This window comes from Lepisosteus oculatus, chromosome 9, assembly GCF_040954835.1.
Source record: "Lepisosteus oculatus isolate fLepOcu1 chromosome 9, fLepOcu1.hap2, whole genome shotgun sequence".
NCBI lineage: Eukaryota > Metazoa > Chordata > Actinopteri > Semionotiformes > Lepisosteidae > Lepisosteus > Lepisosteus oculatus.
This window is the reverse complement of record NC_090704.1, coordinates 37758468-37773179: the sequence shown is the minus strand read 5'-3', so window position 1 is coordinate 37773179 and position 14712 is coordinate 37758468. Positions and strand designations below refer to the sequence as shown.

Here is a 14712-nt window from a genome sequence, read left to right as displayed (position 1 = left end):
ACTCTTATTAGCAAAGATATTAAAAATGAAATCCCCTCAAAATGTCTTAAAAACAAATACTGTATGTATAGAAATTAAATTCAAAATGGGATTGATTAAAATTGGACACTGGAGAAAATTCCTTCCACTTTCATATGGTAATGCAGCTAGCCAAAGCTTGATATTCCCAATAGCTGCCCATTTAGAAATCTAATTAAAGGACTGAGTTACAGAGCACATTAATTCACATGCTCTGAGCTTTTCATCTTCTGAAATTTTTATTCAAACCTGTCACAAGTTAGAAGTTTTCTTACTAATAATAAGTCTTTAAACGTCATAAAATCAAAATATCATTTAACAAATCAGGGCACACATCTGGCCAATATCTGCAGTTATTCCTTAATACTGTGCTAAACTGTTCACATTCCCCTTATGACATAAAGCATGTACTGTACAGCAATACTTATATTAGTGAAAACTAAATTGAATATCAGTCTTTGGAAAATTTGTGTAAAGTGAAAATTTGTGTAAGTGTAAAGAGTGCAAGAAAGATATGCTGATTTCGGATCACATGAACCACAAATTGAAGATTTAAAAGTTGATAAATGTTTCTAAATACTTGATTTAATCTGAACCAAAACTACCTAACCTTTAACTGGACACTTTCAACAGGAATGGTGAATTCAGTCAATGAAGTGACTGACCTTTTTTAAGGCTTTTATTTTGCTTTGTTTAGTGAATGAACTCATGCCTTCTGAATTACATTAAAATGGAAGGAACTCTGCTTAAATGTCACTTCATTCCTGAAATCTCCTCTGTTAATAATAATGTCATGCTGTGTTCTGTCTGAATCCCATTCAGCTGTACTTTTATGTCAATACTGCAAGACAGTTTGTGGTGCAGCCTGTCTAGTAGCTGGGCAACACATAGCATTATACTCTCAGCAGGAGGCTTAACTTTGCTGCAAGGTATTTGAATATGCTCATCAAGATATGAAGATAATATTCTAATATTGTACACAATGAAAAAAAAACACTTAAGAAACCTGTGAATTTGATTTTTTCCAGCTCCTAAGAGGAAAACATTTAACTCTTTACTTACACTCACACCAGGACCAATTTTCCAAGAAGCCAGTAAATTTAACAGTATGTCTTTGGACTGTGGGAGGAAACCAGGGCACCTGAAGAAAACCCACATGCATTTGAGGTGAACATGAAAACTCCACACAGATAACAGCCCAGGAATTGAGCAATCCTAACTATTGAACTACAATACCATGCCACCAAAATACCGGCATAAAATTGTATGTATATATACTGTATAATAATAATCATATAATTAAACAAAATGGGGTCATTGGAAGGGAGTGAATACTTGTGAAAGTCACTGAATGAACTATACAGTATAAGTCAAGTAATATGCTCCAGAATCAGGAAAGAGGAGAATAGCCTCAACAAGTGTAAGGCATCCTCTGAATCAGCACAGGCTTAGTTCAACAAAGCAAATAATGGTTACCAATTTGGATTAGAGCATCATATTTGATTTTTCAATTCTTTATAACTTCTGTATAAAAAATGCACAAATAAAGTGTCAATAACCCTTGGGAAGTGACCTCTACAAATAATTAACTGGATTTTTATTATCAAGTTACATTATGTTCATAAAGTCTGGTACTGATGAATAATGAAATGTTAATGACTTGTCTGATATTAATTTGCAAGGTGTCATCCCTAAAATTTTAACTAAAAACTGTTGTTTTGTGACACATTTTAAAGGCATCTGCAAGCAATGGATCAGATTTTTTTTTTCATTTTCATTAACAGTGAAATCCCTTTACAATTCTAAAAATAATGCTTAATGTTTGTGCATCTCATTATATACTGTAGATATGTAGATATACATATAAGCTATGCTAGCTTAGCTTTAAGTGAATCATTCACTTATACTGAGTTGAAGTTTAGGGTACGACATAATTTTGTAGGGAAAAATATGACATACTGTAGTCCTTTTCTACATATTCTGTATTTGCTTGAGATAATGTTCATACAGACCTTAAAGCAGCTGCAATCAAACCTTAAGACATTTAGGATACAAATAAAAATGGAAGACAGATTCTGCGAACGGCACAAGACACAGAAAATCCTGACTAAGGTAAGCAAAACATTTAGCTTCAGGGTAAACACCTTTTCAATTGGATTTAAAGCATTCATGCATGACAAGATAAAATTGATTCATATGGATATGAAAATAAGCTGCACAGATGACTGAACATTCTTTTTGCTCACAGAATCTTCCTTACCCTCACTAAGTGAATAAATTAGACAGCAAGGTATACTAGCTTTTTGAGCACTTAGGGATTTCTGTACTGATGTTTGTTGTAACAAATATACATTTAAAGTCTATCAAAATGTATTTACAAAGGTATTTTGTCTATAAAAAGAATAATAATTGCAATGTTTGTTATACTACCTGAAAAGTAAAGTAAGGAAATGTCTTCAAAATTCTCAACTTGCTACAGATTAACATACAAAACCAGAGTCCATTAGGTGACCTTTTTTTTAAATCCTCTAACCTAATGTTATTATTTACATTTTTCATCTAAGTTGAGAAATGGTTGTGATTCTGTGCTTCAGGGCCTGAAAGTATAGTTCCTGTTCTGTACACGCGTCTCAAGGGAATACAAGTTCAGAAAATGTAACACAAATGTATACATCATTTCTGGGTGTGAAAAATATGCAATTTCAACAGCAGACTGAAGCACAGGAAGCAACTGTAACTTAGGAGTGGCCAAACCAAGGCCAGTAAGGACCTAAGAGAGTAAGAGAGAAAGTAAAGTACAGTAGTTAGCTGTTATAACTGTCATCTAGACATATTTTGCCATTTTATGTGAAACCTGGAAAATCATTCCAATTGCACTGTCAGCTGTCAGATAAAACCTAAAAAAACAAACCTTTAGAAATATAAATCATTACCTCTAGTAGTTGTTTTTGCTTGATTTGCTACTCAGTATTCTTGTTTTCAACAGTATTTGTGATTCACACTTCACTATGGTTAAAACCTAGGAACCTACGTGTCATTTTTATATTCCTATGAGGACTGCATTGTAACCTGATATTAAAACCTACATCACAAAATCACAATCGCAAAAAGATAATGATATCATTATATTATATAGGTGATTTACAAATTTGAAAACATTTTTTTACTAACTGTTTTGTGAAGTCTTACAAGTTATAGGACCTTTCATATACAAGAGAAAACTCTGGAATGGATTGGGTTTCTATGTAAAACACCTGCAACCTCCTGTTAACGGTGTAAGTACATCTTACTTGCCTCTATTACAGTTAAATATTCTTCCCACCAGATTCCACATACCCAGCTCTGAAAATGCTCTAAAAACGTGCATGTTGCATAATCTACTAAATCCAAGACTACAAGATACTTACTTTTTGACACTCCACTCAAATTCATCTTAATAATAGTTGACAGTAATAGATTTCAGAATTGTGTTACCAAAGGACTGAAACATTTCTTTTAAAGGTTTCTCTGCAGTGTGGCCCAAGTGTAAGGGAAAACAGATGTCAGTGTTTCAATGGGACTAAAGAAGGGGATTGTTAACTCTAATTGTCCATTTTGTGTTACTTATTCATTGCACTCAGTGTAACAACGTAATTAAGTAGTACCGTTTCCTGATCTCAACTGTAGCCTTCATTAATCATTTAAACATGTACTGTCTGTAAACTGTATAACAGTCTCTAAAAAAAGGAATAATTTTTTCATCCTTCTTAATTTATATGAAGATGAAGAATCAAGCTTCCTTGCTAAAGCAATAATCTCCCAAAATAAGCACCAAAATACCCCAAAACATAATCATGGGCAACAGAACAAAATGTTACAGAACCGGAAAAGATGTCTTGTATGTGCTTTATTAGTTGCATGCAATGCCTTAGACAGATGGAATCAGCATGTTTTTGATTTATAGTTTGCTCCAGATTTTGTCAGAGCTGAGGAACCCTTTCTTTCACGGTGGTCACATTTCCCACATGGGGGCAATTTACTTGTAATTTTCAATCAAATCTTGACCAGTTTGTAAATTAAACATCTATTGATTCAGTTAAATGTTTAGCTATGGCACAGCTCACTTGTTGTGAAGGAAGTGCAGGATAGTGCCGAGACACATAAGTATGTCTTTGTCTAAGGGGTCAACTCTTAAGGGTAATGTTAATTTGAAGGTTAATGGTACTTTATCCTGTAAACCTATTCGAAAAAGGTCTAGAGAGGGCAAAACAACTGTACACAGTGGGTTACTTGACCAGCAGACACCACAAGCAGAGTGTACAGTACATAAGAGAATGCACACTATACTAGCTATGGGGAGACTCATGGCTTCAAAAGCCTTGCTGAATAGCTTTTCTTATAGCTTAGTTCATTCTGAGAAGACACTGACATAGAGAGCTATTTAAAAGTGTGAAAATGTACAATTTTTTTTCCTGAATGCAGAAAAATATTTTAATATAAAATCCACACAAAAAGACACCATTTCATTTACTTTAGTATAAATTCAAGAAGCCTATGGTTTAGAATATGTTCCTTTTCTCTCAATCCACACAAATAATCAAAAGAGCAACATGAAATATTCAAAATATATAATCGATGTTTACACAAAACTACTAAAATATGCCATTCAATGCAAACAAAATATTTGGATTGGAGGTCAAGGATATATTACCGTTATTATCTTATACCTTTTCAAACTGTTTATGAAGTGTACTTAAGGAATATTTGAGAATTTTTGATTAGATTTTGATTTTTGTTATTTTGATTAGGAGAGCTTCCTATGCCTCTTCTGTCATAACTAACCTTCAGTGATGATGAACTCTCCCTGGCCTGTGGATATCCAGAGCAGTTCTTCCTAAAAATTCATAACTTCAGACTACTAGATCAAGACAAGTTCTTGATTGGGCACAAATATCTAAAGCTGCCTACATGTAATTCTCTGTATTGATAAACCTGACAGATCAGAGCTGGCAAGGCTTGTTTTTAAATGTATTGATCATCTTTATTATGCACAGGTAATTAAACAACTGCTTGTATTTGCAGCCTAAATCCTGCAGTGAAGATTAGGTTCTGCTAATTGCATGATTTACAATACCCATGGTCTCTTGTGTTTTGCACTGCCATCATTATCCATCAATTAGAATCACAGAGAATCCACACAGCACAAGGACAGAAGCAAAAAGTAACCATTCAACACAAGTGCGCCTGCTTGAAACTGCTTGAAACTTGAAACAGCAAATGACCCTTACCTTTCTATCCTCAGAAATTGTATACAAAAAAACTGGCAACATCATCAATTAGTTTTGCAATTTATCCATCAATACATCCCTACCTGGAAGTTAGGTACTGCAGTTCAACGGTGGTAAATAAAAGAGTAGAATACATTGTGTAAGTAAGATTGCAGTTCACCCCCATTGTAGGAATTAACCTGCTTTTGCAAATTAATACACTCTTGTAAGTACAGTGCTCCTTCATAATACTCTTTTAAATACATTTTACTTACAATTCATTACAGGGCATGCACTGTACCTGCAAAATAACCCAGTGTCCTTCATTGGCTGCAAGGTCCAGGGCTTGCTCAGCAACAACTTCCTGCCCCTGTCCCAGGGAAACATTGTGGAAGTTTCTGTTGTCAAAGGTATAACCCAGTTTTCTTCCTAAAATGAGAGTCAGCTATTAATAATTGCATGAAACAAATATGCTCAGACAGACAGCCCAGAACAGATTAACTCTATCAGCAAAAGTCAAGGGAGATTTGATGGAATTCAGATTAATTTAAGCCTCTCTGTTCTCACACTTTTGCTAAAAAAGTATAAAACATTACAAAAATGGACAATATATTTTAGACAAATCTTTTTTTTTACCATTTCGCATAAGTTTCCTAATTACAATTTAGAATTATAGGATTATTTTGCTCAGATTTAGCACTGTTGTAAACATTACATATCTTTCGAGTACAAGATTGTGTGCCCTTGTCTGAAATTGTTTTAAGTATCCATCCAACCCTTTTTATAACCGCTTACTCCTGGTAAGGGTTGTGGTAAGGCAGAGAAAGGCAGATCAGACTTTTCCCCACCAACAGTCTCCAGCTCCTCCTAGGGAACTTCCTGGCACTTACAGCATAGGTCATCTGAGAAACATAATCCCCCCATCTGTCCAAGGGTCTCTTCCAGATGCCCAAACCACCTCAACTGCTTCCTCTCTATTCAGAGGAACAGCAGCTCTAGATCCTCCTGGATTGTCTAGCTCCTCACCATATCTCAGAATGTAAACCTTGCTGTCCTATAGTGAAACCTAATTTCCACAACTTGTACCCACTATCTCATTCTTTCAGTCACTACCCAGAGCCTGTAGAGTTGATTGATGGGAAAACAGAAAGCTTTGTTCGAAAACTCATCTCCTGCTTCAGCACCACAGTTCAGTACAGCGTCTGCATTACTGCAGCAGCTGCACACATCCACCGGTCATTCTCACCTGTTTTAAGTATGAATTTTGAAATTGTTCACTTAGAGAAGCACAGAAGGTTGTTACCAGAGAAGTTTATTTCTCTGGCACCATATGTGTTAATTTTTGATATCATTAAAACATGATGTAATGAAAATTATTCAGAATGCAATGAATTTAGCCCACACCAATGTTTAACTAGGAATTACTTTTAATGGTTATTGTTCAATGTAGATGGTTATTGACTAATATGTCTAATACCTGTATACTGTAGGCATATTTATGTGTCAGATCTCTGATTTTATATTATTATTTACTGCTGGGCAACTAGAAAGAAGTTAACTTACTCTTAGTTGAATCAATTCAGAAAGTGAATGGCAGTTGTGTAATTTAAAAGTGTAACTCTCTTTAATTTGAAATCTATCAGTCAGGAAAATGACTTAAACTATCCCAGAAGCATCCTTATTCAGCACAGCTTGGTAGTCAATAACCTTGAAAATAAATGGCTTTGTTGGAAACCTAAAGAACTGCAGATAAATGGGTATATGAGAAATGAAATGAATTTAGGTCATACTGTAGTTGTATACCAAGTAAAAATGCACTTTGTTTGCACACTTGCTAAGATGAATCAAATTGAAGTCAAAATAACTTAAATGTATTAGCAGTCCTTGCTGTGTTTGTTCTAGTGTCACAGATAATCAATTTTTACACTCCAATGGAACAGCTTTTACTTCAAAATGGACACAGCATGAACACCTGAAACTACATGCAAGGAGTATAACCTTCTGGTCCACATTGAGAGGGGAGCAGAAGTTTGGAATTGGAGTTGTTAATGTTTGGCAACAGGCTTTCAAAAAGACAATGTCAATGTATAGTATTGATGATATAAGAAACAAACTATATGAGTCATAATTGCAGGAAAACACAATGGTCAAGGAAAGACTTTTTTGTAAACTTCACCTTACTATTTTGAGTTTCCCTCTTTATTTTGTCCCAGTTTAAAAACAATAAAAAACATGATGCGCACATCATCATGTGGGGGGTGTAGTGCTATGTGCATGGCAAGAGACTTTCAGAAAAGTCTGAAAATAGAGGACCTAATTTGTAGATAACTGCTAAATCAGATGGTGTTCAGCAGAACAGTTTTTTTTTATTTTATCTAAAAACAAAATTACTATGGGATGACCCACAAACGAAACACCGATGTCCACAGGATTTTTAAAATTACCGTGTTTCTCAACATCCTTAAGTGGGTCAACACCTGGAGACAGAATGAAAAACATAGGAGTTGCCGCTCCAGATTCTTCAAATGAAATGGCGAAGTCCAGTGATCGGCCCACCACGTACTTGCTACCCAGTTTCTCCTCAACAAAATCCCTATGGAGAAAAAAGTATACATATACAGTATAATATCAGTATCTTCCACATCTGTGGCTTTGAACTAAGAAGACATTCTTTAAAAACTATTCACAAAGCTCCTAATTATGGCTTGGCAAGCCTAATTAGACAACCTTGCTGTAACTCTAGCACTATGATGTTTTCCTTCTTTAAAATCAGGCATTTGACTGAGGGATTGTGGAATTCACCATGACATTTATCATGGATATTATTAGCATAATTTTGAAATATACTTTTAGTTTCTGTAAATGTGAGATGTAGTATCAAATGTATGCATATAAATAATTTGGAACCTTGGTACATACTGCTTTGAACTTTTCATGTGCCTATTTTTTAGTTTCGTCACCACATTTGTCACTTAGCTTTTGTTGGTCTAATTATCATTCAGCCAAAAAAATGTATTTATGAGCTTACATCTACAGCTGCAAAGTGATAACTTCAAACAGTTATTCAGAAGGATATCTGGTTATACGCTAAATTACTACTTCTACATTAAAATAGATAATTATTGATATAATAAGAACAACTGAGTTATTTGTAAGCATGTTACAAATTGACCACATGCAATTTTTCATGGAAATGTCAATGCTGTCACATGCTTGTGTTTACATTACCTGGGATAAATACATGAAATATACCTGTTACTACATCAGTTCAGAACAAATACACACATTAGTATGAATTGTATAATTAAGTTTAATTTGAAAATCTTAAATGATATTACAGATAATGTAATATACATACTTAATATAATATAAACAATATCATCAGAAACAATAATAATCTCTGTACTCTCTTGGGTACACAATTTGTGTACCTTGTTTTTAACCCTCCTGGTTTTTTTATTCAGGATATTTTCACAAGTAAACATAAGAAGAAATCAGATTTTAGAGCCATCTGTGTACTTATAAAAGAGGAAAATACATTTATAAAAAGCTTTAAACAAGCTAAGCCTTTTAAAAAATATATATATCTATTTTTGTAAACTATTTCAGACACCCTTATTATTAGGCATTAAATCAATAAGAAAACGTGTTAAGTTAATAAGTAATTAGAATTTATTAACCCTTGACAAACTGTCATTTTAAAAGGCACCTGAAAAAGGCTCCACAGCTAAAACATTGTTTCTTTTCTTCTCTTTTCAGCATGGAATCAACCTTTATTTGTTCCCTTTAAAAGGCAAGTTCCATACATTTGTGCTTTGCAATAGATCAGTAAAAAAATAAAAGTATAAACAATAGGGAGGGGATCTTTCATAAAAGAGCTAGCATATTCCTTAAGGTGATCTACAGTACCTGCTCATCAACAAAGGTCTTTTCAGAAAACGGAAATCTCTGTTTTGAGTCAGTCTTGTGTACTACTGATGGCTACAGAGGGATGAAAAGCATTTTTGTAGAGCTACAATCAACTGCTCAGCTTGTGCTTCCTGAAGCGTGAGAATCCTGCAGTTTCTAAAAGACCTGGAATTTCAGACTGAAACCTGATGTATTTCAGTACAGTTTATATGGAAGGCTCCTTACCTTACGGCATATGTCATCCGGTCAGGGCGCATGGCCCTCATCATGCAAAGCCGCTGAAGAGCAGTTTTGTTTTTCCACTCCTGTGGGAACTTCTCTTTCTCTGGGCACTCAGATTCCACAAACTTCTTCCAGCGTTTAGCAGAGCCTTCAATATCACGGTCCAGGTTTCGGAATTCCTCCATAGCAGACAGAGCCTAGTGAAGATGGAAATATTAGACTGTACTGTAAATACTGATTCAACAACTAAAGCAGTCCAGAGATGGGTGACCAACTGTTCAGTAGGTTTAGATTCAGTTTAAAGTTCATGTTTTCTCCTTCATAAATAAGAAAAGCATTCAAAACATTCTAAAGAGACAACTGGGAATGACTCTAGAATGTACTATTTTTCTGGACACCTATGAGCATGAGCATGCATAGACACTCAATCATTTACATATACTGTAACTGCAGCTACACGAGAGCACTTCACTTTTTTAAATATTTTGTTAGGTAATAACTATTGCACATTTTGTATATAAAATACCCTCTGGAAGTCTGTACCGATGAAAATGCAGACAAGCAAATGAATGAAAAATATTAAAAATACTTAATGAAAACTGTCTTTTTGAGGTCCAGATACAATCATAACAATACAACATACTGTATTTACCAAGTGAATATTCAGAAGTACATTAGATGTATTGGATGGAAGCTTTGTGCTTGCTATAGTATTTTTTGTATTTCAAAGAAAATCCATCATTTGTCAAACAGACCAATTAGCATCTAAGTCATTTTTTTCATTTGATCTTGTGCATCAGCAAGAAACAGAGAAAAAGGAGAAGAAAAAATGCCAGGTATACAGTATGTGTTTTTTTTCCCCAAAAAACTTATTCCATATGAATATTTTATTCATGTTTATACTATATCAAAGTCATGATGTAACTTTGAAATTCAGTTACCCACTGGTTTTATTTCATTGTTATTTTAGAGTCACATTTTAAATAGTTATTATAGTGTAAAAATGTAAACAACAGAAGGAATCAGAGAGAGACAGGTAAAGGGACAATATTAAACATACATTAATACATTAACATACAATATGAATACATTAGTAGCCTTACTTGCTTTCTTTAGAGAGTGGAATGAACATTTTCCTTTATAACCAAAAATACTAAATCTGCTTATGCCACAAGAAAGAAATGTGTGTTGTTTTGCTTGGTTTAAGGCATTCTTATCCTCAGATCTTGGAATACCATTACAGCACTACTGTATATACAGTCTTTTTGTTTTGTGAAAAAGCAGAAACGAAAGCCTGAAGCTATTGAATGTTAGTGAAATGGTCCCCTAGCACCACAGTGATTTACTTCAAGCTGATTCTTAAAGTATTTGTAATGAGAACAAACATTTAAGACCATCCTGTGTGCTGCTAAGCCTTGCCTAGATTATCTCAGAGAAAACAGACAAACCCCAATAATCAATTCGGGAATTGGGGTTTATCCTTCCCCAGGACATTTCTTATGATCAGTAGGTTATCAACTAATCCGGGTAGTTCTACCATACAGCCAGTATCCTTTCAATATTTTCTTATTAATGTCTTTGTGTTTTCACAGTTTAAAGTAAACTTCAGCTGAAGAATACATCTTGACAAAAGTTCTGCTTTAGTCTGAACAAAATCCTGCTACAATGTGATCAATTTGTGCCGGTGCTCAGCTCCAGTATCTCTCAATTTCAGATTTCTGAGGACTGTAAGCACAGCTGCTGCACCTCTTTGTAACATGAACATTTTACATTGCATGTTCTCAATTTAAAAATGCAGAAGTTTGGTTCGATCCTAAAAATGTGATGAAATATTGTTTGCATAGCATATTTGGTGAGACTCACCTAGTTGAGGAAATGGCAGCCAAGCCATGTGGATAGGTTGCCCCACACCCCCTTACTATTGTGAGTATTTAGAGCAAATTTGCTGGAAGGGTGTAGATGGGGAGGTAGAAGGAATGTGAGAGAGATATGTGGAAGTAAAGTGTGGGTGCAAGACTTAGAAACATAGGCAAATGGAAGTGTGATTAGGATTAGATTAAATAAAATTAGATATTTTTGTCGTAGTGATTACTCATGTACTATTATAAGATAGTGGGAGATCATGCAGTTAATGAAATCTACAGTATACTATGGATAGACTATATGTCCATAAGAGTGGAAATGTCAAAAACAGAGCAGGCTTAATAGCATGTGATAATGGTATTTGAAAATATATTATATAAAAATATATTACAATAATGTTAAGTATATTATATTATATTATATTATATTATATTGATGTTAAGCATTATGTGAATGTCACAGTTAAGTGCTGTTGTTCCTCTGTTACCCCTTATACAGTATATCCATTCCTTCTAGTTCACACTGAGATCAAACACCTTGTAATTTACAAATTAAACACTGCTAGGAGGTCTGTAAACTGTTTTAGCAGTGTCTGAATTACACTCAAGAGCCTCCTAAGGGCTTATCCTATCATGACAAAATTACATCCAAACAATGCTTGTTTCATCCTGTTTTAAGACTGTATAACAATGGCTTTCTTAAAAGAGGAGAATTTGATAATTATGCTTTGGGTGTCCTATAAGCCCCATTGAACAACTGTGGGATGAGCTGGGCTCTAAAAACAATGAATAATCTCAATGAGAGGAAAGGGAGAAAATTCTAAAGATAGTATCTACAATCTAGTTGTGAGTTATATACTGTAAATAGGTTGTATTTCTTACTGTGGTGGTTACATAAACTACAACCCTGTGACTTTCACAGTAGACTACATGCCCATCAATCCTGTCGGCAAATAATGTTAAGCGTAATAAATCTGAATTTGTCATATTGGTTCAATATAATTTCAGAGCCTTGTTACAAAAGAACTGGCATTTCCTAAATAATCACGTTGTGAATCTGTTGCAGTTGTGATGTGTTTCTTTCAATGATCTGTATATATTAGATTTTACATGCTGCCCTTGAAAAGTCTTCTTAACATGTTTTCTGCCAAAAACATCTTGCAGCATAAACATCACAATGTAATTATCATCAGTCATGCTAATTATAACAGCAAACATATAGAGCATAAGTAATTAAGTTGTTTCTGCAGAGATTATTATAAACAACTTCATGAGAAAACATAGTGTGAAATGCCTTTGAGATATATTGTAACACACTGTCAACACATAGGCATGATAATGTGGTGATGAGAATTTAATGTCAACCAACATTAAAACTACCTGTATAAGATGATATAGAAAATAATACTAAAATAGACAAACAGACAACCCACCAGATATTAATGCTGGTTAGCTGCTGATGATTGAGTTTTTGCTTGAAATTTATTTTAAGAGTCTAGAAATAGAGATGCAGTATTAAAAAAATCAACAAAACATGTGCTTGACCTGGAAGTACAAAAGATCTTCAGCATCCTGCTACATACTCATAGCTTTGAAAAGAAGAAGGAGTTTTTTTTCATCATGGTAGGTTTGTATGATCATACAGCACTCTGAAATTGTATGAATTTTGGGTGTTAATTATGAATGGAATGGTCATTTATAGTACAAGATTAGATCATTTTGCTCACATACATGAAGATTTGAAGCAAACATACAGTATGTAGTTCAGGTGGGTAGCTGCGTCAGCATGCGTTGGCTGCAAAGGAACAAGTAATAGGTTTATTCCATGCTGAAAAAAAGAAGAAAGAGAACACAACGTTTCGGCCGTGGAGCCTTCTTCAGGTGTGACACCTGAAGAAGACTCCACGGCCGAAATGTTGTGTTCTCTTTCTTCTTTTTTTCAGCATGGAATAAACCTATTACTTGTTCCATTGAAACATACAGTATGCTTTTTACTCCTTTATAGCTTTCTAGCAATTATAAAGACGGACAGCTGCAAGACTGTGCTTACAAAATCATTCAATCAAGTACAACATCCATTGTTAAAACAGTTTACCACAAAAGCCTCCAAATCTATAAAAAATGTATTAAAAAAAAATCTCTGTTTGACCTTATCATTCCTATTGGAAATGTAAACAAAATTTCCGCCCCCCCCCCATATTTAATGCTGCATTATGCATGAATTTAATATTTAGCATTACCTACTGTATAAATACATTAAGCACTCTTCAGAAAAATATAAAAAAAACACCTTCTTTTTGGACTGTAAATAAAAAGTAATTCAATAAAAATTCAAACATGTATGGAAAATAGCTCACAGTTATTTTGATGTAAGTCTCCTTCATACAAAAAACTCTTAGTTGTTAGATTTTGACCAGACAAAATGAAGTCTAGTCTATTCTGTTAGCATGCTCAGGAGAATACATTCCATTTAGGTAAATAAAGCGACTGCGGTATTCTCGACACTTCTGCCCTGATGTTGTCAGTGCTGTATAAATTGCCTGTAAAAGTTACTTGTACAATAAAAATTGGACAATTAAAATGAAAGAAAAGGCATCTGTGCTTCAGGTTTTAATGGCAAGGGACTGATTAAACTTTTATGGGACATTAAAACATAAACAATAGTGAGATTTCTGCAGAGTGGACCAAGGTGTAAACTGAAACAGATTTTAACAAAGCCAATTAGAGAGGGAAGAATTGCAATTTTCTAAGACCTGTTTAAGCATTCCATCATGGTACGTTACAATCTTTCACCACAGGTGAAAGTCAACAGGAGGAAGGATAAACAAAGGCTGAAAATATTTACTTTATGGAATCGTACTTTCTTGTTTATGTAGCAGTATTGGTACAGCACCTGAATTAAATAAAATTTAACCTGAGTTCCCTGACTGTTTCAGTGCTCTAGCTTTTGTATATCAAATGTAACCCAATATCTCTAGTTTATTTTTCCCGAGAAGTTGTTACATTTCAATTGACAGCTGTTGATTAAGCTATGGCAGTGAAAGACACATAAAGGACTAAATTAATAAAAAAGTTAACTGTTGTTCAAAGCCAATATTCCTGTAGAGGAAAATAAATTTAATACAAAAGAAGTTTAAATGCTTCTTTTTGATGTTGTTACATTAAGGGTTTTATGAATACTACTCAAAATTGTGTTATGCAAATCTGAGCTGTTGCAATTCTAGAATATATCAAGTTCAACAGAAAAAACACTTTAACTCCCTAATAATTATAGATTACTCAAATTAGTTCCTTAAATACGTCAAATTGAACGTTACATGAGGATTTGAGGAATCAAAGACTGGATTTAGATACTCTTGCAAAAACCCATTACGGAAAGAATCCATGATCTAAGGTAAAATAGAAAACAATGAAAACGCAAGCAATTTCCTTAAGCAAAAACTGTACTTAAAATT

At 34.1% G+C, this 14712-nt stretch overlaps 1 protein-coding gene across 3 annotated transcripts in view; it reads right to left on the bottom strand.

Annotated features, from left to right (window-relative positions):
* Nucleotides 1-14712, bottom strand: part of dnah9 (dynein, axonemal, heavy chain 9) — a 146143-nt gene that overhangs the window by 29640 nt on the left and 101791 nt on the right. For all 3 annotated transcript variants that reach the window (XM_006635123.3, XM_015356558.2, XM_015356557.2), the window contains 3 exons: nucleotides 9399-9592; nucleotides 7709-7857; nucleotides 5566-5693 (listed from right to left, as the gene is read on the bottom strand). In XM_006635123.3, the coding sequence (XP_006635186.2) occupies nucleotides 5566-5693; nucleotides 7709-7857; nucleotides 9399-9592 (471 nt within the window). The remainder of the gene's footprint in view (nucleotides 1-5565; nucleotides 5694-7708; nucleotides 7858-9398; nucleotides 9593-14712) is intronic.